This window comes from Phoenix dactylifera, chromosome 2, assembly GCF_051530095.1.
Source record: "Phoenix dactylifera cultivar Ajwa chromosome 2, Ajwa_hap1_PhDact_Kaust_v1.1, whole genome shotgun sequence".
NCBI lineage: Eukaryota > Viridiplantae > Streptophyta > Magnoliopsida > Arecales > Arecaceae > Phoenix > Phoenix dactylifera.
Window position 1 is genome coordinate 8126159 of NC_143191.1, and position 26678 is coordinate 8152836.

Here is a 26678-nt window from a genome sequence, read left to right on the forward strand (position 1 = left end):
ATATTTGTAGAGACATGGATCTTACTGATGAATTGAATGGTGATGATGTTTGTCTGGTAGACAGTGCTACAACTCACACAATTCTTACAAATGAAAAGTATTTTCAATGCTTGAAATTAAGCAATGCCAATGTCAATACCATATCGGGTTCATCAAATTTAATTGAAGGTTCTGGAAGAGCATATATTATGTTGCCAAAAGGCACAACATTTTGTATTAACGATGCTCTATTTTCTTCAAAGTCTAGAAGAAATTTATTGAGTTTTAAAGATATACGTCGTAATGGTTATCATATTGAAACCACCGACGAAGGCAACAAAGAACTTCTTCTTATTACTCAAATGAATTCGGGCCAGAAGCTTGTTTTGGAAAAGTTGTCTGCTTTCTCATCTGGGTTGTATTATACACCGATGAAAATGATTGAATCAAATGTTGTAATGCACCAAAAGTACACTGATCCAAAGATCTTTATGATTTGGCATAATCGCCTTGGACATCCAGGTTCTATAATGATGAGGAGGATTATTGAGAATTCACTTGGGCATCCATTAAAGAACCAGAAGATTCTTTTACCAAGTGATTATCTATGCTCTGCTTGTTCTCAAGGTAAATTGATTGTTAGGCCATCCCCCTCAAAACTTGTTGTTGAATCTCCTTCATTTTTACAAAGAATTCATGGAGATATTTGTGGGCCTATACATCCATCATGTGGACCATTTAGATATTTCATGATTTTGATTGATGCATCAACTAGATGGTCACATGTTTGTCTTCTTTCTACTAGAAATGTTGCATTTGCTAGACTTCTTGCTCAAATAATCAGATTGAGAGCACAATTCCCTGATTATCCAATTAAGACAATCCGATTGGATAATGCAGGTGAATTTACATCTCAAGCTTTCAATAGCTATTGCATGTCAATTGGAATTGATATTGAACATCCTGTTGCTCATACACATACTCAAAATTGTTTAGCTGAATCATTCATCAAAAGACTTCAGTTGATTGCTAGACCTTTGCTTATGAAATCAAAATTACATGTTTCTGCTTGGGGACATGCTATATTGCATACAGCATCATTAGTTCGAGTTAGACCGTCTGCTTATCATAAATATTCTCCCTCACAACTTGCATTTGGTCAACCACCAAATATTGCTCATCTTCGCACTTTTGGTTGTGTTGTATATGTTCCAATTGCACCCCCACAACGCACTAAGATGGGTCCTCAACGTAGACTTGGTATATATGTTGGTTTTGATTCTCCATCTATTATTAGATACGTTGAGCCCCTTACAGGGGATTTGTTCAAGGCACGTTTTGAGGATTGTCATTTTGATGAAACAGTCTTCCCATCATTAGGGGGAGAAAAGTCGATGCCTGAAGCACGACGTGAAATCACTTGGAATAATTTGCCCTTATCTCAATTTGATCCTCGTACAAATCAATGTGAACTGGAAGTTCAGAGGATTATACACTTGCAAAATGTTGCAAATCAATTATCGGATGTATTTACTGACACCAGAAGTGTAGTAAAATCTCATATTCCTGCTGTTAATGCTCCAGCAAGGATTGAGGTTCCTGAAGGACAACTTGCTAATAAAGCAGCGAATGAGTCTGACGCACGCCTGAAGCGTGGAAGACCTATTGGATCGAAAGATAAGAATCCTCGGAAGAGAAAAGTACAAAGAAAAGAAACTGGAGCTCCTGAAGAGGCCAACCCACAAAACAGACCATAAAATTTGGTGCTTCTGAAGAGACCATAACTCCCATTCTACAATCTCCAGGAATACAACTTCCTGAAAAGGAACCTCCTGAAGAGTTATCCCCTGAAGAGGAACATATACTTGAAAATAATGAGATCTCAATACATTATATAAGTACAGGAGAAATATGGGATAGAAATAAAACTGTTGTCGACAACATATTTTCATTTAAAGTGGCTCTTGACATTACCAGAAGTAATGTTGGCATTACCAAAGGTAATGAGGAAAGTGAGCCAAAGACCATCGAAGAATGCCGACGTAGAAATAATTGGCCAAAATGGAAAGAAGCTATTGAGGCTGAATTAAGCTCATTAGCAAAAAGAAAAGTTTTTGGACCTGTAGTCCAAACACCTGAAGGTATAATGCACGTTGGATATAAGTGGGTATTTGTACGAAAGCGTAATGAAAATAATGAAATTGTGCGATATAAAGCACGACTTGTTGCACAAGGTTTCCTGCAGAAACCTGGGGTTGATTATGAAGAAACTTATTCCCCCGTTATGGATGCAATTACATTCAGATTTTTGATTAGCTTGGTAGTTACAGAAAAATTAGATATGCGACTGATGGATGTGGTCACTGCATATTTATATGGATCATTGGATCATGATATATATATGAAAATCCCTGAAGGATATAAAATGCCTGAAGCATGTAATTCAAGTACATCCCGAAGCATGTATTCTATCAAGCTTCAAAGATCTTTATATGGGTTGAAGCAATCCGGGCGCATGTGGTATAATCGCCTCAACGAATATTTATTGAAGGAGGGATTTGAGAATAACCCTATATGCCCATGTGTTTTCATTAAGAAGTCAGAATCCGGATTTGCTATTGTTGCAGTTTATGTTGATGATCTTAATCTTGTTGGAACTCCTGAAGAGCTCACAAGAACCGCTACTTATTTGAAAAATGAGTTTGAAATGAAAGATCTTGGAAAAACAAAATTTTGTCTCGGTCTGCAACTCGAGTATTTTCCAAATGGAATCTTTGTTCATCAGTCAACATATACAGAAAAAGTTCTGAAGCACTTTTATATGGATAAAGCTCATCCTTTGAGTACCCCAATGGTTGTTCGATCACTTGACGTAAAGAAAGACCCATTTCGTCCTCCTGAGGAGGATGAAGAAATTCTGGATCCCGAAGTACCATATTTGAGTGCTATTGGTGCACTAATGTATCTTGCAAATTGCACTCGACCTGATATAGCCTTTGCAGTTAACTTATTAGCAAGATTCAGTTCTACTCCAACCCGAAGACATTGGAATGGGGTCAAGCATATTCTTCGTTACCTCCGTGGAACAACTGATATGGGATTGTTTTATCCTAATGGATCAAACTCACAGTTGATTGGATATGCAGATGCTGGCTATCTATCTGATCCACACAGGGGTCGATCTCAAACAGGATATTTGTTTACTTGTGGAGGTACTGCTATATCATGGAAATCTGTGAAGCAAACATTATCTGCTACTTCTTCGAATCACTCAGAGATTATTGCTATCCATGAGGCAAGTCGGGAATGTGTTTGGTTGAGATCACTAATTCACCATATTCGAAAAAGGTGTGGTCTATCCACAATCAATGATAGTCCAACAATCTTATATGAAGATAATACTGCTTGCATCACCCAGATTAGAGGAGGCTATATTAAAGGTGACAGAACGAAGCATATTTCACCTAAGTTCTTTTATACTCATGAACTCCAGGAGAAAGGTGATATTGACGTCAAACAGATACGGTCAAGTGAAAATCTGGCAGATTTATTCACCAAGGCATTACCAACCGCAACATTTAAGAAGATTGTGTATAACATTGGAATGCGACAACTTAATGACCTTTGATCATGCATTTTTCAGGGGGAGTCAAGGACTTTGAAGATTTTATGCCGATTATACTCTTTTTCCTTCGCTAAGGTTTTGTCCCACTGGATTTACCTTTGCAAGGTTTTAATGAGGCAATCCTAAAGCACTTGGTGGTACACAAGAATACTGTACTCTTTTTCCTTCGCCATTGGTTTTTTTCCCACTGGGTTTTTCCTTGGCAAGGTTTTAACGAGGCATATTCTTTGTGTGTGGTCATCCAAGGGGGAGTGTTATGAATCCACCGTATTTGGGTGGATGACCACTTAACCTTCACCTCTTGAGTTTTCCCACCTCTTGGGTTTTCCATCTTTTGTAACTCCTAGATGTGCCCCTTATCCCTTGGGGATGTCTACATTCATCCACCTTTTCACCTTCTCTTGTCCTTTAATTGTCTTGTGATTATAACTATTATATCTCCTCTTTATAACCCTAGGCCTATAAAAGGGTACTGTTGGTGGAAAAATGGACCACCCCACAAATGTAATTATAGCACCCAAATCCATCAGCAAGCTCGAGCTCATCCTAAGTGATGGAGCTCTTCCGCTCTCGAGCTCATCCTAAGTGATCGGGCTCTTCCGCTCTCGAGCTCATCCTAAGTGATCGAGCTCTTCCGCTCTCGAGCTCATCCTAAGTGATCGGGCTCTTCCGCTCTCGAGCTCATCCTAAGTGATCGAGCTCTTCCGCTCTCGAGCTCATCCTAAGTGATCGGGCTCTTCCGCTCTCGAGCTCATCTTCAGTGATCGAGCTCTTCCGCTCTCGAGCTCATCCTAAGTGATCGGGCTCTTCCGCTCTCGAGCTCATCCTAAGTGATCGAGCTCTTCCGCTCTCGAGCTCATAGACCAGAAGGCCGAGACCAGAGAGCCGAGACCAGAGAGCCGAGACCAGAAGGCCGAGACCAGAGAACCGAGACCAGAGAGCCGAGACCAGAAGGCCGAGACCAGAAGGCCGAGACCAGAGAGCCGAGACCAGAAGGCCGAGACCAGAAGGCCGAGCACAGCAGGCCGAGCCCATGCCTTAGCCAAATATCCAATTTCCACCTAACCCTCTAAGGGACCTGACAACTCCACTATAACCTGCCACTATCTCCAAGCCATCAAGGCATAAGATCTTCGCAGGTATTCGGCACGACCTGCCATTAATGCACGAGACTCTCTCAAGTCTCCGATGCACTCAGTCATTTAATGAACACGGCCCAAGACGATCTCCGGATCACTGAACCATCAAAACGTATGGCTCTCCCTGACCGCCGGTTCATTCGGTAATAAATGCACTTACCATCCACGGACCCCAGGCCCACCACAGCCGGCGGTTCAACCACTCCAACAGGTCCGATCGACCGTGACAACTCCCTGGTTCCGGTCTGATTCGGCCCCGTTCTCCACTACGCCATAAATGGGCCAAATCGTGCCCAATTATCACAGACAGGGACAAATCCCCCGGTTACCTCCCAGGTAACGTAATCCCCTCCTATAAAAGGGAACCTGGGAGAACCAAGGGGGAGGACAACAAAAAAACGGAAACAGATCCCCGGGACTGAACCCGCCGGGAAGCACAGACACAATTGAGGACATCATCCTCTTCGTCTTCTTTATCTTATCCAAATGTTCTTGCTGTCTTCTCCATATACTCTCTTCCCTGCTCTCTCCACATACTTGCCCCCTCTGACTTAGGCATCGGAGGGCCGGCGCCGGGGAGCCCGGCCACCGGTTTTTCTTGCAGGACTTGCACACCCCCCCGCAGCGGAGGACGCAGCCGGCCGGCGCACCGCCGTCCGCCCCCTGTAGCAGCGGAGCTCCTCCTTCCCCAGCTTCGCGGCGGCCTCCGGGTCCAATTTCCAGCAACAGTTGGCGCTAGAGGAAGGGCCCGAGTTCGCTGCCATGAAGCTAAGAAGCAAAGGGGCTTCCAATGCCTCTCGACGTCCTCCACCCAGTCCTGAGCATTCCGTCCGGAACTCACCACCTCCGGCTGAGTCAGTTCATCAAGTTCGGCCGGAGCAGTTTGATGCCCTAGTGCAACAAGTGCAAGCCTTGGCTACCGCTGTCCAAAGCTTGCAACCCAGGGGCATCCCAACGGCACCGCCTCCTCCGGCTCCAGTTCAACCGGAGCCCCCTACAAGCGGGTTTCCCCTTCGAGTATCATGCTCCAAGTCCCAAACGCTCAGTCCAAAATTCACCATTAAGATCTCCGGTAGATCAAGTTCCACAAGTCCAACTCGAGCACTTCGATGCGCTTGTGCAGCAAGTCCAAGCGCTAGCTATTTGCAGCCCAAAGCCTGCAACAAGTGGAGGCCCCTCCTGTGCCGCCTCCACGGAATCATGTGAAGCAGAGGAAGAAACTTTCTCCTGACTCCCGAGCCATCTCGAATCAGGCATGGCTCCCGCTGCAACGACGTATGTGGGGGCAACCAGTGAGAAGTAGTAGTCCAAGTCTCACGTCAACGAGTTGGGGGGAAAGAGAAATAAAAGCTGAGGTCTAGAGAAGGAAAGTTATGGAGCTTTAAAATGGGATTGTAAGCCTCTGTGACAAAGGGTACAGCCCCATTAAATCCCATTATCCTTCCAAGTCTTCTGTCTTCCGGCAGCAAGCAAGAAACCAGCATGTACTCCCTCCTTACGGGCGTAAGTCCTTGGGACGGCGCCCGCGACATTGCTCCCCTTTCAGAGCGTCGCCATCATTGAAGCCCCCGTCGAGCTCATGCAGACCGAGCTCAGAAACCCGAGCGCAAAACACCTAAAAAATCAAGCCAAAGAAGGCCGGTGCCGAACCAAGTCCTGAGGGATTTCGAAGCTCGAGAGCTATCAAAATATCTCCAAAAGGTACAGGACGCCACTTTGGCTTCAAATAAATTCAATATTTTATCTATTTTCAGGTTAGCCAACGAGCTCGGCTCGTTCTCCTACCCTGACCACGGTCAGGATGCCCTGAGACGTCAGGATGCCCCAATATATTGGGATGCCCTGCCACAACGGGATGCCCCGATTCGTCGGGATGGCCCGAGACGTCGGGATGCCCCGGCTATAGGGACGCCCGAGACGTCGGGATATGAGTTAGTGGTCCTCTCTGACCGGACGAGCTCGGCTCGTGCTCCATCGGCTATGAGTTAGCGGTCCTCTCTGACCGGACGAGCTCGGCTCGTGCTCCATCGGCTATGAGTTAGCGGTCCTCTCTGACCAGACGAGCTCGGCTCGTGCTCCATCGGCTTCCACCGTCGAGCTCGGCTCGTGCTCCATCGGCTATGAGTTAGCGGTCCTCTCTGACCGGACGAGCTCGGCTCGTGCTCCATCGGCTATGAGTTAGCGGTCCTCTCTGACCGGACGAGCTCGGCTCGTGCTCCATCGGCTTCCACCGTCGAGCTCGGCTCGTGCTCCCCGAATATGAGTTAGCGGTCCTCTCTGACCGGACGAGCTCGGCTCGTGCTCCATCGGCTTCCACCGTCGCGCTCGGCTCGTGCTCCCCGAATATGAGTTAGCGGTCCTCTCTGACCGGACGAGCTCGGCTCGTGCTCCATCGGCTATGAGTTAGCGGTCCTCTCTGACCGGACGAGCTCGGCTCGCGCTCCATCGTCTTCAGCCAACGAGCTCAGCCCGCTCTTCTATTTTTGGATTTCTCTGCCGACATCCCCAAAGAACGGAGTCCGAGCAGAGAAGCGTCTTCAGTCGCCTCGGCGCAAGGACGCACACGGTACAAGAACGGAGTCCGAGCAGAGAAGCGTCTTCAGTCGCCTCGGCGCAAGGACGCACACGGTACAAGGTACCCATTCATTTAATGTCTTTACATTATTTTATTCTTGGACTTTTCTCTGCCGACGTCCCCAAAGAACGGAGTCCGAGCAGAGAAGCGTCTTCGGTCGCCTCGGCGCAAGGACGCACACGGTACAAGGTACCCATTCATTTAATGTCTTTACATTCTCATTTATCTTTACTTGGATTCTTCTCTGCCGACGTCCCCAAAGAACGGACTCCGAGCAGAAAAAGCGTCTTCAGTCGCCTTGGTGTAAGAACGCTCACAGCACCAGGACGATCGATGACTGAACTACTTCCTTCGCCCGAGCCAAAAAGCAGCTCGGACTCGGAAGTCGGGGGGTAGTGTTGGTGGAAAAATGGACCACCCCACAAATGTAATTATAGCACCCAAATCCATCAGCAAGCTCGAGCTCATCCTAAGTGATGGAGCTCTTCCGCTCTCGAGCTCATCCTAAGTGATCGGGCTCTTCCGCTCTCGAGCTCATCCTAAGTGATCGGGCTCTTCCGCTCTCGAGCTCATCCTAAGTGATCGGGCTCTTCCGCTCTCGAGCTCATCCTAAGTGATCGGGCTCTTCCGCTCTCGAGCTCATCCTAAGTGATCGAGCTCTTCCGCTCTCGAGCTCATCTTCAGTGATCGGGCTCTTCCGCTCTCGAGCTCATCCTAAGTGATCGAGCTCTTCCGCTCTCGAGCTCATAGACCAGAAGGCCGAGACCAGAGAGCCGAGACCAGAGAGCCGAGACCAGAAGGCCGAGACCAGAGAGCCGAGACCAGAGAGCCGAGACCAGAAGGCCGAGACCAGAGAGCCGAGACCAGAAGGCCGAGACCAGAAGGCCGAGCACAGCAGGCCGAGCCCATGCCTTAGCCAAATATCCAATTTCCACCTAACCCTCTAAGGGACCTGACAACTCCACTATAACCTGCCACTATCTCCAAGCCATCAAGGCATAAGATCTTCGCAGGTATTCGGCACGACCTGCCATTAATGCACGAGACTCTCTCAAGTCTCCGATGCACTCAGTCATTTAATGAACACGGCCCAAGACGATCTCCGGATCACTGAACCATCAGAACGTATGGCTCTCCCTGACCGCCGGTTCATTCGGTAATAAATGCACTTACCATCCACGGACCCCAGGCCCACCACAGCCGGCGGTTCAACCACTCCAACAGGTCCGATCGACCGTGACAACTCCCTGGTTCCGGTCTGATTCGGCCCCGTTCTCCACTACGCCATAAATGGGCCAAATCGTGCCCAATTATCACAGACAGGGACAAATCCCCCGGTTACCTCCCAGGTAACGTAATCCCCTCCTATAAAAGGGAACCTGGGAGAACCAAGGGGGAGGACAACAAAAAAACGGAAACAGATCCCCGGGACTGAACCCGCCGGGAAGCACAGACACAATTGAGGACATCATCCTCTTCGTCTTCTTTATCTTATCCAAATGTTCTTGCTGTCTTCTCCATATACTCTCTTCCCTGCTCTCTCCACATACTTGCCCCCTCTGACTTAGGCATCGGAGGGCCGGCGCCGGGGAGCCCGGCCACCGGTTTTCCTTGCAGGACTTGCACACCCCCCCGCAGCGGAGGACGCAGCCGGCCGGCGCACCGCCGTCCGCCCCCTGTAGCAGCGGAGCTCCTCCTTCCCCGGCTTCGCGGCGGCCCCCGGGTCCAATTTCCAGCAACAGGTACCTTGAGGAGGATGAAATGTACACAAGTAAAAAAAGAAAGAAAGGCATTAGAAAGAAATGGAAAATACTATTAGTTCATGAAGAACTAATTTTCTATAATTTCTGTGTCTTATTTATTTTCTTGTCTCCAATCTCTTTACCTTTTATTTTACAACAATATGTTATTTTTGTACATCAGTGATTTTACTTTGCATTGTATATAATAACTGCTCATTATATACTTATCTATTAAGTGTATGTGGTTCTTTATGAATTTATATATCATATATTACTAATTTTGATTTGCATGGACTTTGGTACTTGCGTGCATCGAATTTTGCAAAAGAGTATGGTCTTGATTTATGTTTACTTAATAAGCATGTAATTGAATTGTATATCTGAATGGTGGGTTGTGGTATTTTGGAATATGGTACTGTTGATGCTCCGCTACAGGCCGAAAATATGGTATTATTGATGCTCCACCATCGATCGAAAACATAGTACTATTGATGCCCTACCATTTGCCAAAAACATGGGACCATTGATGCTCACCATGGACCAAAAGCATAGTTGTGGTAGTCCAGAGTTGAGTACCTAAATATTATTGGATCCCATATATGCTAGTCTGAGATAATTATTTGACGTGATTATTGAACAAGAAGCTATGTGTTTGCTATGCATATTTTATAATTATGGTATTTTGTTGCTTGGAATTTATATAAGTCACAATTATTTGATAAATTTTTATTTATTATTATAATCGTGTAGGTGTGTAGGAATTTTTATTGGGTTGTAAAGCTTATATCCATCTATTGCATTTTTTTCAAGAGTTACAAAATGCGTAGTCTTGAATGGTTGGATGTGGAGTTCAACACCAAAGTTATTAGTTACATGTTCATTTTCTGATACCAGATGAACATTTGAATTTTGTGATTGAGTAAACTTTACTATTTGATAATGATAGATTTATCTAGTTAGATTATTATTGTTGACTTTTATGATTGATTTGATTATTCTGGTATTATTGGAGATCTTGTTCATGTTATAGGCCTTATATAATCTCTAGAGCATCACTCTAGAGTTCATATGGCCATGCCACGTTTCCGACCCAGGTGACCAGTTCGGGATGTGAACTCGATCTCCAGTCCTCCTCCCACCTCCCATGGCCGACCAACCTGTGACCATCTCTTCATGTCCTCTCCGGTGACCACGAATGCTAGGGTAGAGTTGAAATCAAGCTTTTGAGTTGATAGTAGAGATACTAAAAACTAATCGATATGATACAAGGCATTTCTATCTCTGCCAAAAATAAACATGATATGAACCATTGGGCACTATAATATCAGAAAAAATTAATCCTTCTCATCAGTAAGTACTCAAGATTTTTCCATTGGCTGACATATTATAATGTTTCTTTTTCTTTATAAGAATATTGGCCGTGCTCTCAGAATTGTCTTTTCAAATGTTTCTAGCCTTCCATCTCAACGGAGATGGCCCGAAATCTCAATTCACCTTAGTGATGATTACCTACTGAAATGGTTGATATGCTCTTCCGCTTTCTTGGGAGGTTCTCAATCTAAGTTTTTAGTTTTTCTATTGGTTTTCCAGTAGATGAGATCCAAGATAAGAGAATGCAGATTTTGGTACAGGAAGGGTTTCGCTAGGTTTTAGTTGAGTACCTGGGCTAGTTAAAGGTGGGAAGCTAGAATGCAAAGAGGATGAAATGCAATGATTAGAGATGTTTCATAATTTGGTACCAATGGTATTATTATATCACATTTTGCCCCTGAAAATAGAAGATGATTTTTCTTTGAAATAGTTACAATGATTTCTCGAGCAGTTTCATGATAAAATCATGGTTCTGACATTCTCATTGATTTAAAAGTTTTCAAACCTTGAGAGTTGGTTTTTCAAAACAAAGTTTTACAAAAATTGAGCTACTAAAGTAGAGAGGGAAAAGAACATATAATTGGAAATCCACTCGAATTTCTAAGATTTTGTAAATTTACATTGCAAAACAAAGGGTACTTCATATCAGTCTTGACCGTTCCTGAATTGAATAATAAATAGAATAACATATACCAGCAAAACACAATTTTATTGAATCAATGATGAATAGTATTTTAGCATCAATACTATTTTATTTACATACATACACATTGATCCCTCAACATCACAATAACGAACTCATAGAGCCCTGGATGCACCACCACTTCAGCCTTATTAGATACAGCTAATTTCTAGACAACTCAAGATGGACACCTCTAAGATACACTATACCATACCAAACAGGATGGTACAGAGCGTACCATATCATACTAATTCGGTACCGGTAGATGTACTGATACTCAGTATGTCGAACCATCCTCCATACAGAATGTACTGACATAGTAACAAAGCGGCACCGGCGTACCTTAGACCTCTCTCTATAGAACTAGACAAAGTAGAATATATGAACAAAGCATGTAGCAAATGTCTATAAAGGCAAATCCTGCCTTTGCTTAAGCTTGTAAAAGGCGCCTAAGGTTATAGAGCCCCTCAGCTGATATGCTCCTTGGTACCCTAGTCCTGTGTGCTCCCATCCGAGCTGGGGGGTCCGAGTGGAAGCATACAATAACTGCAGTCAAATTGTCGATAGCCCCTCGCTTTATTGCCTCCTCAACTAATTCCTTGCAACACAATTTCACATCATTGTGTTCTTGGAGCCTCCTCCGAGCAAAGTCCACAGCATTTTGGCTCAAGAAAACATCCCATATACCATCACTGCCTATTATCAAGAACTCATCATCTTTTGTTAAAGTAATCATCTTAAGCTCTGGTTCAGCACTCAAGGGCCCACCTTGCTCGCCAATATCTTTCATGCCCTCCAGATGCCAATCACCAAGAGCTCGGGTAACAGTAAGCTGACCGTTCAAGTATCCATCATCGATGTAGCCACCGAGGGATTCAATGCGCTTTTGTTCCTTGACACAACAGGGCTTGTGATCCTTGGACATTTCTATTGCCATCCCAAGTCGGGAAAGCACAGCACGGCAGTCTCCAGCATTAGCGACTAATAGAGATCTGTCATTGCGATCATTAGCAACCAGTGTCATGAACTCAAGCATAGGAATCAAGATGGAATTCAAAATGAAATATGAAAATGAGAAAAAAAAATGAAACAAAGATAACATAGAAGTGAACTTAGGAAGATGAAAGAACCTAGATGCTAGAATATGATATTTAACAATAAAGAAAAGGGAAAAGTAACAACATACAAGTTAATTTTGACGATAACTTAGGAATGATTAGGTAAAAATGAACTATACTAAATTATTGAATGTAGCCTGGACAATAGAGAAGGTCTTAACCAAGAAAAAGAAGATAGAAGTCACTGATACGTATATAAGCTTTAGAGCATTGGATCTGATGAAGACTGCAAAAAATATAAAGGATCTTAAGTTTCAATGGATGAATAAGCCAACCTTCCAAATATCATTGCAGTAAGTGCTGTTGTGCCAGATGACAGGGTAGACTGAACAGCGCATGTCCTTGCAAACTGAGCATCAGTTTGCATAAATGACCTCATGACTACCTTTTCAAGTTCAAGAGGGAATTCAGCATCTTCCACAATGACCCTCGGTAAATTGTCACGGACAAAATGTGCAGCAGCTTTCCCTCCATGTCCATCAAATACCTGAACTCAGATATGTTATTTAGGGTAGTTAATTACATGCATCAAAACAAAGAAAATTTCTGAGAGAAGATTGGATAATACACATTCAATAGTGGTGTTTCTTCTCAAACTAAAGCAATAATCTGAGCTTTGTTACCATATAACAATGGAGAAAGCTAAGAACAGCTCAAATGTAAATAGCAAGCAGACCATAACTTTGCTCCACCAATTTGTTAAACTATTGTCAATGAATTAAAGAAACAGGGATACCAAGTTGCAAATCTCTGTCCTCCGAAAATCACATAGCTTAAGCTATGGTGGAGGCAATTACTATTGTGGTTTTCTAGTCATAGTTAGATCTGTAGAAAAAGGCCATATACAACTGAACTAAGCCATGCAGATGCATCTTTGCCCCTAGAAAGTAGGAACATTAACTACAATGAAGATGAAAGCATCAATGAATTTTTAACAGGGCATCTGTGTTTACAGCAACATCCTTAAATGGTTCATGCAATACAATAGGCATTGTTCTTATAGATGCCCTCATGTCCAAGCTAGGAGCAGAATGTAGGGAGATGAGAGCAAATGATGTCCAAGAATAATGAACATAACTTGAAACAGATTTTTTTTTTTTTTTTGATATAGAAAAATGAAACAGTTTCCACCAAATAAGCAACTACAGTTGCTTGCAACTAGAAATTTGTACAATGTTACTAGGTAGAAACAACTGGAAGATTGCTACAGACAGGTCGCTAAAAAGCTGTTGGGGTATGTAACTATAAATATGCTTTAGGGTAATATCGCAGACACTAAAGATAACAAGTTATCAAGGGGATTTCATGGAGCACCTAACATCCTTTAAAACTTGTATGATATGAGTATCGTACAATTTGGCTTCTGGTTGTGAATTCCGAGCACAAGAGTCATCGTACAAACACTATTTTTCTATATGTACCAAAAGAATGTTAACACTGGTTAATCCCAAACTTTTAGTGAGTGAGACTCCAAAAGTTTCTTTCTTCCTCGGTGAGATGCCGAAAAATCATTGGGATTAGGATAGAGGTGAGACTCTTCTATTCTGCCCATAGTTATCATACACTACCCAAACAATAGCACCTTCCATTGTTCCTTCTTCCACTCCGCCAATCTTCATCATGCCAATGACTCTAATCCCTCAAACGCCCAATCATCACAAAGTCCTTAGGTTTCAGATCTAAATCGCAAGCCTAATCCTTTCCTCCCATGTCCTAACCCCAATTAGCTTTGGATCCAACCAATTTCAGCCATCATCCACCAAAAATTCAGCAGCACCTACCCTCCTTACTGCATCATTTAGTAGGCAGCCTAGTTAATCCCTAGGATCAGTAATTGGATATTAGACTATTGTAACGACTCAAAAATGGGCGCATACCCTAATGCTTAGAATAAACCATTACTGTCCTAGATTGTAAACATCATTTGGTTTTAACTTTTACTCATGGAAACATAAATGATGAAAAGCATCAATTGATTTTTTTGTGATACTAGAAGAATTAAATTCACTCAAGTCTTTTTTTCAATAATTTCTGCAATAAAAATTTTAAAAAAAGTTTTAGTAGATTATAGTTACCTTAACTGAAGAACACTAGAATCACGTTTTTTTTTTTTTTTTGAATATTTTGAGTATTTATTATGGAGATATAACATTACTTACAAGTTGACATGTAGAATGTGAAGAATAAAGACTTACTCCATAAAAAGAAACAGCCTCATGTTCCAGTGAATGACAACCATACTTCTTAGCCAAGTCAGAGATGCACACATGGGTATCCTCCATATACATCCGGCTGCCAATATCAGACCACTCCCCTGATCGAATGACGGGGGCAAAATCTCTTACCTGGTTTTGCTGGCTGTCTATGGCCACTGTGTTCTCACATATTCTTTCCATCTGCCAAAAATACCAGGATAAAATTAAACTAGAAAGGAAAAGGCTCCTGCCCCAGGGTGGTGGGGAAATGCATGTATGACATCATATGAACCAGCTTGGACCCAGAGCCTATATGCACCAGATACTGATTTGGCATGTAATGCATATTTTTGCTCTTAAACCCTTCGCATTTCTTAAAATCTATCAGTTATTCTTTCAAGCCATATCATTAGTAAATTGTTTTAGGAGCATGAAGGAAATTTAACTTCTCAAATTATGCCCAGGCTCAACCGACAGGCCTGATGGATCATACAAATCTCTCCAACCCTCACCCTTCCTGATTCTCGGACATGTAAGGTTTGGGTCAAATCTTGACCTGAATACCCACAAGTTTGGATCTGGGTTAAGAGGTACCTGGATATGACTTGACGAAATAGCTCCCTTGACACTGATATGATATGAGTTTCACGTTATGTTGAGAGCAGCATGAAGAGAGTGCAGTCAAGGAAGCACAGCCCATAAACTTAGCTTTTCTAAACTTTGGCTGTCAATCGTCAAATGAAAAAATACAAAAAATGATATCTCTACACAGGAATAAAAGGATGCTTTAGCATATCTATCAGCAGAAGTAATTGTCAAGACAGAAGATTACTCTAGAAAGAAATGAATTGCCTCAGAGAGAGATAATCATGTCATAGTTCCAGAAGATGTTCAGCAGAATCGAGTAGCCAAGAGGATTAAGAAGACCAGCTTTTGAAAAAAGTAGCTCTTCAAGGATTTTTCAACTGAAACATCGAGACTCTTGGAAAAATATTTCTAGTGAAACCTATGTTTCTAGCAACACATTAATCTTTCTCTAACATCTAAAACTTGTAATAGTTTCACACTTTTTTGTTTTTGAGGGAATAGTTTTGCATATATTTTTCTACCAGTAAATAGAATACGTAAGAACAGTTATGTTGGAAGAGTGTATGCTTATACACAAAGTTAGACAGATATGGCTACTGAAACTAGGTATGCTTCAAATTTGTGGTTTGTTTCATAGCCACAATGACAAATCTCATTTCCATACATGCTTGTAAGAGGAAAGTAGGATAATTTCCCCATGACAGGCCACTAAGAAATGATTAAACTTTCTTATAAGCATAACACTGTAACATGTATTTGAACAAAATTTGACATGCATTTATATTGATCAACAGCCAAAATGCTTGAATTAAGGTAAAATTCAAAACCTTCACATAGGTAATAGAATAGCATATATTTCTTACCATCTTTCAGAAAAGCAACGAACTTAATCAAATCTCAGAAGGGCAACAAATACTATCACTCTATTGATTATAAGGGAAGCCTATGCACAAGACTCTCGCCATTGCAGGGTCCAAGAAGGGTCAAAGAAGTCAGTCCTTCCTTCCCATTCTACGCATGTCAAATTGAAGAAATGAATGCAGCTTCATTCTTTTCTATGACCTCCAGGTCGCAATAAAGCAACTTTATCATTGCGCCAAAGCTCACCCTTCTCTTCTAATATTGATTATGAACTAATGAAATCAAGGTTTTACATATCGGACCACACCAATCCATACTAGGCAGGCATGGTATAGGGCTTGATATGACATTGCACCGGCACATGGTATAATTCTTGTTCCAACTTTGCACCTTTACAATGTATTGGCACGGCGGCATACCATGCCATGCCATATCAATAAAATACTAGCGCAAAATCCTGGATCTGAAATGTAAAACCTTGAGTTAAATCATACCAAATCCAAACTTTTAAGTACCATTAGAGAAATAGCCACTTCAAATCTAACATGAATATCAAGAAGAGACCCAAGATTATAGCCTAACTTTTTCCATAACTAGCCTTGAATTTATAGAGTTTTCATGCCTTTGATGTACAATATAATGAACTGATGATGAGTTCTCCATTTTTCTATTTTTGTGGAAAAAATAGAGTGTTCATATATGAACTAATTTTCGCTGAAATAGAGAAAGAAAAGCACTCGCAAGTAGAAAAATAAAAGAAACAAAATTAGGCACTAAATTGAGTAAATTGCATCAACAAATTTAAACTTGCAATTAGTCCAAGCAAACCACCGATATTGGTACAAGAAAAAGGATGAAAGATAACTGAAAAGATGAGAAATATTTGTCCTCTCAGAACAAGCAAGAAAACACTCCACCATGAAAAATGCATCCTAAAACCAGCAAAAACATTAAATAAAGCAAAATCTTCGTGAAAATAAAATAATAAGAAGGTTAAACCTTACATGAGAATTGGAAAGATCAGGAATTTTCTCATTTTGAGTCTTACAAAGGATCAAAGATTCCATCTTTTCACCAACCTCATCCAAATTCTCCTGGGAATGGCTACTTTTCAAGGAATTTCAATGATCCAAGAACCAAGCCAAGAAAGCCAAACCAAAGAAGAAAAGGAGAAAAAAGGAGGAAGAAAAAGGGGATAGAAGCAAGGTTCGCCGAACCGTCTAGTTCGGCCCGTACCGAGTTGATCCGGTGGGGGACTAGGTCAGTTCGCCTGTTTTTTGGAAATCGGTTCCGAACCCATAGAAACTGGCCGGAACGGGCTGAAACCGGCCGCAAACCGCCCGGACGCAGTTCGAATGGGCCAACTCCGAGCAGAATTGGTGCGAACCGTACAGTTCGCATCGAGTCGAACTGGTTCCGAATTGGCCCCCTCCCTCCTCTCTTCCTTTTGTTTTAAAGGCTGATTGGGAAGGCCTGAGATGTTTCTTAGGCCTTCCCAACCTATCCAAATACTCCCTCCTTCCTATGGCAAAAAATATGCCGATTCAACATGATTGAAGGAGGATCCAACCCTAAATAAGCTATACTTTCTTTCTTCTATCTCATTTTCTCTCTTTTTTTGGACGCCAAAAAATACCTTAAAATTTGCAAAATAAGAGAAGATTATGCCCAAATTTTTGATTTTGGCTTGATTTTATGATATATTGTAAATATATGGATGATCTATATGATAACATAAAATTTTTAATTTTCAGATTATATATAATTTTTAAAAAATAAAAATAAAAATAAAAAAAAATAAAAAAATTTGTAAAATCAAAAGCATATTTAGGGGCATGCAAACCACTCTCTAGCTAAATTTAGTGTCTATTTATTCAAGTTTTGATGTGATCATACACATAGTGGCTTAGGCCTAAATTTGAAAAAAAATTAAAAAATGAGTAGCCTTTGATGCATGCCCACGGGCCTCAAAAAAAATATATATATATATAGCATTCATTGTAGTATTCTAAATAGATCTAGACTCAAATTAATTTTTTGAAATATTTATATTTAAAAATTATTTTTTAATTTAAAAAATAATTAAAAGTATATAATTAATAGCAAAAATTATAAAAAATTTGTAGTCTGTAATACATATTTAAAAAGTATTTTTTTGAAGTAAAAAATATATTTGATAAATTTATGGTATTTAAACATATTTTTTAATTTAAAAATTAGTAATATATATATAAATAAATATAAAAAATAGTACTTTGTATTAGATAAATCAAATGTATTTTTGAAGTAAAAAATATTATATTCATTGTAATAAAATTTTACTATTTTTAAATAATTGATAAACTAATGTACTTGATGCATCGACATAAATGAAACCATCAAGAAAAAAGAGTCAAAGTGTGACATCGGTTGGAATCATAGGCAAATGCTCTTGGATCGGCATCATTAAAAATACAACTTGTGCAACACAGAGTTCAAGGAAGGAGCGATAACAAGATTGAAGCAATACTTAGCTGGTGGTTAACCTGACGTATCTATGCTCGAAAATATCCATAGAAGGTTCGGCAGTTGATGAAGAAGCACTTTGCTAATTTTAAAGCAGCGAAGAAGAGAATTTTCAAGAAGAAGGCAGAAGTAGAGTACCGAGCGGCAGAGCCATCTTTTTATCACTCTAGAGAGCCAGAGGAGGCATCCGCTCTAGATAATGAAGGGGCACAAATCCAGTCTGCCATTCAGGTGAGTCTGAATGATCAGTGGCAGCAGGATGAGGTGGCCAGGCATAGAGCTTGATTTAGGCTCTCATACTACGAGTCGGGCTCCGATTTTGCGAACAGTAGGGTGGGATCCTTTTCCAGATGGTTTCCTCGAGTGACTGTGAGTGCAACTGGTCCACATTCATCCTCATCCACAACAAGCATAGGAACTGTTTGACATAGAAGTGCAGCAATGACTTTGTATATGTTCACTGCAATCTGAGCTCGAGGCTGAAGTGCATTCAAGAAAAAGTAGAGTTAAAGTACACAAATCCGATGCATAATACTTTCATATACGATGAGGATGATTCTATGATCGGATGGCTTGTGGGCAATGGGCAGATCGCAATATTTCACACATTGTTCCATTTAATTAACCACAGTCACAGGGGTTACTAGGGAGCTGGTCATCACATAACTCATTGTCTGAGATATCCCCTCAGAAATATGATCGAGAGATGCTTAGACGAGACCACTACGCTACCTAGTCGACTCAATCAGGAGGGCGATATCCATCCTCCCAACATAGCCGGGCAGAGAGAAGCACGAAGGGTAAGCAGGCAGCTACTCAATACATCAAAAAAAAAAAGAGGCAATTACAACCCCTAGGGAGAGTGTGGAGGAGCCAGCTAAGCATGGACATTTAAATTAGTGAACTACGTAAATTTTAGATGATTAATGCTAGCTTCGATTATTATAACCACAACAAAGATAATTGATATGTAATTCTGTTGTCATTTGCCTACTAAGGCCTTGCATAAGTATTATAGGAAACAACTAAGAAATTGTAATGGAAAAAGTATCCAAATATGATTTATAATGAACTTTCTATAAAGCCTGAATAAAACTTTTCACCCAAATCATCCATTCCTTCCATTTATGAGAACAGAGTGTCATCCTAAGCAAGTTTCTGATAATCAAAAATAATTTAACATTTAACATTTGACAAACTTTGATGCTATGTTGAGGAACATGCTTTATTAACAAAGTTCTTGCTTCTCTAGCCTCATCATAAAGTTTTACTATCCTAAGTTCCTAATCTAGTAGGGGTACCTCATCTCTTGGATCAACCTACCAAGATCTTAAAGGGGTAGGAGTGAGGGAAGCTTACAGGGCCTGACAAGATCTCCAAGCATCCAGAATATCATGCATTAAAACCAATGGGTACCCAACATTTTAACCATCTTTATTTCTATTGGCATGAGGTAGTTCTTTGCTTATCGCTTTACATCCTGGTCATGGAGATCCAAATTCCCATGCGCTGGCTTCGAAAAATAGAAAAGGGCAAGAGTAATTTGCATGACAATGCCCCACTGACTGGTATCAGCTAAATTCTTGTAATCTTCACTACAATTACAAGTAACATGAGCAGGGATTGATCTAGACCACCAAGGAGAAAAGAAAGCCAACTTTGTGTGCCACATTGAGAATAATGTTTAAAATTATAACCCAAAAAGTATATGAGCCTTCTCATCCATGAATGTTCCTCCATAAAGCCATTTTGTTTGAGCCTCCACTTTTGGGTCCCTCTTTCATTCTTTTTCAGCCACTGATGGATGAGTCATTTATCATCATGAATAAAAAAAGCAATCAGTGCCATCCATCAGATAACATTCCTTGAGCGGGATGCCCATAAGAATCCCATGTCTTTTATTATTTTGTGTCCACAAGCTTTCTCGACATGTTCATGTATCTTCCTATATATCATCTGGCCATTGCCTCTATCATAGCTGGCCCATGCATCAGACACATCCAATGTCAGCCACAGAAATCATTGCTTCTTAATTAAGCTTTAAAAGTTTACTAGTGCTATTGCCTGGATCACCAACTCATGTGTCAAAACAGGGGTGCAGTCAAGAAAGTTGGATTTGCAGGCTTAGCTTTTATTGACATCACTTGCCAGGCATATATAAGTGGAATATGAGGATATTTTAGCATATCTATTAAACAATCGATTTCTAAGACTGTTTTAAGTCGATTTCTTTATCATTCATGGAAGATTTGTCAAAAAAAATACGGGCTTCTTCAAGAAAACATATCATGTCATGGTTCCAAGAAATGTTTAGCATGACCAGCTTTCAGGGAGACCGGTTTTTCAAGTTTTTTGAAATCAAACAAACAAACCCATGATAAAACATTTGCAGTGGAATATATGCTACTAGCAGATCTAGCAGCGCATTAGTTTAAGTCTTTCTCAAACAACTTCAAAACTTTACACATTTGCACATAATTCAGTACTGTGAAAGAGAATATATAAGAGCACTTATGTTGAAAAAGCATACACTTCTAGACAGAGTTACATGGGCTCGAGCTTGGGGTTTGTTTCCTAACCACAATGACAATTTCGCTTCTATACATGCTCTTAAGTAGACAATAGGATCACTTCCCAGAGACTCAGGCCATCAACAAATGACTGAACTTTCTTATAAAGCAGAGCATTCAAGCATATAGTTGAACAAAACTGACATGCACCTAAATTGATCAACCATTGAAGGGCCTAATTACGGTTATACTCAAATACTTTGCACAGGTAATTAGGAAAAACCCAAAAAGAAAAAATTAGCCGCTAAACAGAATAGATTGCCTCAAAAACTCTAAATCTGCAATTAAGCACAGAAACCACTGATATAAATTCAAGAAGAAAGCCGAAAGAAAACCCAAAAGAAGAGACATTTCTGTCAGAACACCCGAATTCTTTCCTATCCATGAATCTAAAATCAAATAAGGAACCCCAAATCATTAAAAAAAAAAATTAAAAAAGAAAAGAATTGGTGAAAAGTAGTGCAAGAAGAAGGTCGAAACTTACATGAGACGTAGCGAGATCAGAACTTTTCTCATTCGGGGCCTTGCAAAGGTCAAAAGTTTCCATCTTTTCACCACCCTCCACGCACATGGCTATATCTCAAGGACCCTTAATGATGCAAGAACCAAAGAAGAAAAGAGAACGCAGGAGGACGAAGAAGAAGAGGAGGAAGGGAAGAGAAGATTCGGAGAATCTCCTTGGAAATCAGGAATGGGGAGAGAGAGAGGAAGAGGATTAGATAACGAGCAATTTAGTAAGAGTGGATTTTTTAAGCTGGATAAAGAGGAAGAAGCCAAGGGAGGAAGAAAACCGAGAGAGTCGAGATTTTTCTCCGAAAGTTCGTGAGATTTATAATGGAAAGAGATATTTTTTAATTCCTTGTTGAATAGGAAAAATAACGGTACACGCGTGAGGAACCTCGCCACCTGTCGTTCCAGCGCTAATATCTGAGCTCTGGTCACCTACGGTGAGAACAGGTTATCGTTCACCAAAGTACAGATTTACAGTATCAAATTTATGAGGGCTTTTTTTTTTTAACGTATATTCTCTTAAATATCAAATTTTATATAAATAACCTTTCAAATTTATATTTATATATATACCCTTATAAAACATTTATTTTACTATTTTATTTTTTTATTCTTATTTTTTCATATGTATCCACACCATCTAAAGTCGTTAAAAAAATAACGGTTTCAAATTAACATGACTAAAATATCCTTAATGGGTGGACGTGCAAAAAGTAATATTTATAAGACGATCGCGATAGAGAATAAAAAATAATTTTAAATTTTTATTTTATTTTTAATTAAAACAAATATAGTTTTATTAATGGTATTAGAAGAACAGATATATTAGAGGCATTTATATAAAAATAGTATTTTATGAAAATACAGAAATAAATATAAATTTTAAGAGAGTATTCACGTAAATTTGAATTTTTAGAAGGGTACTCATCGCAAAAAATCCAATTTTTGAGACCGGGTATCATCTAATTCCATACAAGATTGGATAGATGAGATTTCTCATAGTCCTAATTGATATGGGCTATTATACTGATAAACTGATTAAATTTTATTATTTTCCTATGTAGGTGAGCCATATATTAAATTTGTTTGTAACTAGATCTCATCCTAAATCATATTTCTGAAGCCTAATTATAATTTGACGATTGATATTCAACAAAAATGTTTCTATATCAAACCTTGCCGTATCCCATCAAACCTTGCTTCTTTCACCATCTCTTGGACCAGCGGACCATAGTCTTGAAGGGGACATTAAAATCAGTGGTACCCAATGATAGATTTCACAATAAATAAATAGTCACACGTGAACCATCTTTATTTCTATTCATATAAAGCAGTTCTTTTCTTGCCACTTTACATTCTTAATCAAAGTCATCACTGAGGCCAAATTTCCCAACACTGATTTCCAGAAGAAGGTTAGCCATCAGCTATATGCTTCTCATGTTCACTACAATCAAAACTGACATTAGTAGCTACCAATCTAGACTGCTAAGGAGAAATAACCAATTTTATGCACCCCATCCAAAATCATACTTGCAATCATTATAATGAGAAAAGGTCTCAGTCATTGTGTTCATGAACCTTCCTCCATGAAGCCTTTTTTTGTTTGAGCCCTTCCTTTTTAGTCCTTTATTTCTTTGTCAGCCACTGATGCATGAGTTGTTTTAATTATCATAATGAATAAAAGAAGCAACCAGTGCCATCCATGAGGTAATACTACTGTATTTTTGATTCTCACTTGAATGGGATGCTCATAAGATCCCTTATCTTCTATTATTTTTTCTGTCCGTGATAAGCTTTATAGACATGTTCATCCATTTTCCTCTCATGTGCATCACACACAATCCAAGTTAGTTGTGGCGACAAACACTTCATTTCTTAACCATAAACATTTCATTTCTTAACCATTGGTGGCGGTTGGGGGTCAACGGATCTTCAATTAGACGATGGTCAGTGTCGAGGCCAGAGCCGAATGGGAGCGAGTTTTCTATGTGAGATGAGTACAGGGTGCGGACCGCATCGTTCTTAAGAAGGACTCAGCCACGGTGATCGAGTGAATCCAAAAGCCGGATCATGGGCCTGATGGGATACAGTTGATTCATGACATCCACACTCTTTTAGCTAAGTGCGTCTTCTATCGGATCCCTCATAACTATAGAAAGGCTAACAGTGCAGCGAACTGAATAGTATCTTTTACAGCTCAGTATTATGAAAGTTTTGATTTGGAACAACCGATTCTGTCCTCTTTATATACTTATCTTTTTTAACTTTATGACCTGCACTTACATCCGTCATGTATGGGCTGTTGTTATACCCAAAAAAAAAAAAAAACATAGCTTCTTGGGAACAGTATATGCTGTAGTGTTCCTGCATATCATTAGCGGTCACCTTCAATGATGAGTCAGTGACAGCAGTTGGTGGATGGCAGAGCGAGCACGCCAACTTCTACCAGGGTGGACCCAAAGATTAAAAAGGTTTTGATGGCAGTGGGGAAAGGATTCGTGAGAGGATAAAATGGACCATGTCGTCCGGTGCTTTCTCCAATGATTTGGGTTCTGATGCAACAGGCAATACTTTAACATTTCCAATTGGACAACCGTGGATGGCCGAAATGAATTCTTATACTGCTTGTCTTCAGTTATAGCTCTTGTTTACATAGAATAGCTCCTTGTGATGAATTGATGATGGTTAGATGTGGCGCATGAGATATCTGATGGCACAGTGGACATTAGTTGTCTTCATCCATGGAAATATTTTTTTGTTACTATTATTCCTTTCCTTTTCTGGGGCCAAGAGACTGCACCAATTGAAGTCAACTCATTGTTTCAGATTTAGCAGTTGGGTACTAACTTATTACTAGCTTAGGGAGAAATTTTAACAATTTAATTCTTGTTTTAATAACACCTAAATTCCAAATAATTCCGTGCCAGTAATTCCCTCTGTGCCGAAAGAAAAAGAAAAAAGAAATGAACAAATCCCACCCTTCAATACACCTGTCTCTTTGTGCCGTCAATAATTTCTGCTGGTGGGCAATAATACTTCCCTTTGCATCTTCTTTTTCAACTCAAATAAGTCTACTCTTCAAGCAAACCTATTGGTTGATTTGCCGACAACTGGATTATATGATGCCTTCTGTTCTTACAGAAAATGGGTATCTCGATTTAATTATATAAGAACTAGAAGGCAGGACATGATCTACGACTAAAACTAATGAAAGATCTAATTATATAAGAACTCCACAGCAGGACCATATTTAGCAATTTCATATTGTTCAAGGCCAACATAGGCCATTCTTTCTAGCTACTCAAGCCACTTATCATGAAAATTATTTGTGCCAAAGGGATATTTGCGTTATTTACCAAAGCAATTGCTAACATTTTTTTTACCAACACAGGGACTCGGGCTAGCCCGTCCCTAAAACTGATGTTCGCTTCTTTAGATTAATACTCCCATAGCTAGGGCAAACAACTTTCCACCCCATAGTAATGCGATTTCCCACTTCCCATCTCTCGACCGGCTCGTTCCAACACAACGAACACTAACTTTGTCTTGAGGAGATGGTCACGCGATGCAATAGAGGCTTCTACTTCAATATCTGCTTCGATTCATGCAACAACTATGGTCACAGCTGGCTTTTTCATGATAGCAAGGTGCTCCCCTTTATTTGAATACCCACCTACAACTTTGATTGTTATCACTTCTGCAGGAGCTATGACATCATTCCTTGCGGAACCATTGGAATATAACAAAACAATCTTTTGCAGAATATTGCTTAGTGCTCGACCTACTTAATGGGATACCAATTAAGAATTAGACCAATTTCCTATTCAAGAAAGCAGACTCATTCGTTGTCTTAACAAGTTTGAGCCATTATCTCTACTTGAGCAATCATTAATTTATATATATATATATATAAAATAAGTGATAGATGACTATCTATCACTTATTTGTGGCAAAAGAGCAGGCTACTTCTCTCAGTGATGGTCTCTACTATGTCACATACTGATTGCCAATGGGAATAATTTTAGGTCACTAGTGTAACATCTTTCATCATAATATTGCTCGTTAGTTTTATATTCAAGAATTTGAATCAACCATCAGGGTTTCATGAAAAGGGAAGAGAGAAGGCTTTGTCAGCTACTTATGATGGTAGGAGGCAATTGTGTCATTCCAGTCAAAGGCCAAAGCATATTGTAGCATATTGTGTCTCTGCAATTCTTTCAGGCCTTGCTGATGCCAAGGCTCCTTTATGCCCGGCGTGTTTGGTGCCGGATGCTGACCGGCTCAATAATTCAAGTGTTCTGGAGGAAGACCAAGACTTGGGCCGTGCTGATGCTAATGCCACCACAATGGTTTCTCCTTCTCCATGACTCCACCCAAAGAACTAAAATTTTAAGAGGTCCGGGTTGCTCACCACGTCTGAAAGGGCCCCCCCTACTGCAAATATAGTTTGCTTTCCCTGGTCCCATGCCTCCACAATGGTTTCGTCCATTATTGTCCCCCTAGCACTAAGGTACATTTTAATGGGTCATGTATGAACTCATCTCATGAGGGTGGGCTGATTTCATAAAAGTAATGTGCATCTATGTGCAACCATACATATAAAAATATTTTGCATCCATTCAAAAGAAAGCCTTGACTGACTCTGAGCTCCACTAGGTTAAACAAGTGCATACCTCCTCAACCTAAAAATAACTCCAATCTGGCTGTAGATAAGAAAATTGGAATTGAAAATAGGAAGTCAGATTTGCCAAAAATTTGGAACGAATTAAAATTACTAAGTGGACGAGGTCCCTTATAGAAGTGTTTGGAGAAAAAAGATTTCCTGAATCCTGATGCATCTTCTCTAAATCGCACTTCATAGAGAAAGCAAACAGGGACCATTAAGCTTTCCGTAAGTGCCCAATATTGACTGTAACAGCCTGAAATCAATCTTAGATATTAGACATGCATCTCTGAATTTCTTCAGAAAATTATATCCAAAACCTGATATCAATACAGTAGAATTAAGTCCAGATAGTATAATATTAGTTTGAGTAAATATCCCATCAAATTATCCTTTTTGAGTCCACAAAATCATTTTTTTTAATTCCCTACAAGTAGATACATATCATGTATTGATACGTCTGGCAGAAAAGGTGAATTGAATTACTCAAATTGAATCCACGACATATACCACCAAAAGGCAGAGCATCAGCTTATCCATCGTATCGAGCCAGGT

At 40.4% G+C, this 26678-nt stretch overlaps 1 protein-coding gene across 5 annotated transcripts; it reads right to left on the reverse strand.

The window, feature by feature from the left end:
* Positions 1-11121: 11121 nt before the first annotated feature.
* Positions 11122-21796, reverse strand: LOC103696741 (putative protein phosphatase 2C 27). 5 transcript variants are annotated; one of them, XM_088715194.1, is made up of 6 exons: positions 21435-21796; positions 15878-16338; positions 15021-15150; positions 14427-14627; positions 12507-12718; positions 11122-12105 (listed from the first exon to the last, which is right to left on the reverse strand). In XM_088715194.1, exons 4-6 carry the CDS (start codon positions 14625-14627, stop codon positions 11544-11546), a joined length of 975 nt encoding a protein of 324 aa, XP_088571320.1. In that variant the 5' UTR covers positions 15021-15150; positions 15878-16338; positions 21435-21796; the 3' UTR covers positions 11122-11543. The 5 variants fall into 5 exon arrangements, with proteins under 5 accessions (XP_088571320.1, XP_038988897.1, XP_088571319.1 ...); XM_039132969.2 differs by lacking the exon at positions 15878-16338; XM_088715193.1 differs by lacking the exon at positions 15021-15150 and having other exon boundaries at positions 21435-21751.
* Positions 21797-26678: the final 4882 nt, after the last annotated feature.

Coding starts and splice junctions, on each gene's coding strand:
- LOC103696741 (XM_039132959.2), bottom strand. CDS start 21,521: ATGTGCGTGGAGGGTGGTGAAAAGATGGAAACTTTTGACCTTTGCAAG. Junction 14,628..21,434: donor CTGATCTCGCTACGTCTCAT/GTAAGTTTCGAC, acceptor TATTTTTGGCAG/ATGGAAAGAATATGTGAGAA. Junction 12,106..12,506: donor ACTGCAATGATATTTGGAAG/GTTGGCTTATTC, acceptor TCGCAATGACAG/ATCTCTATTAGTCGCTAATG.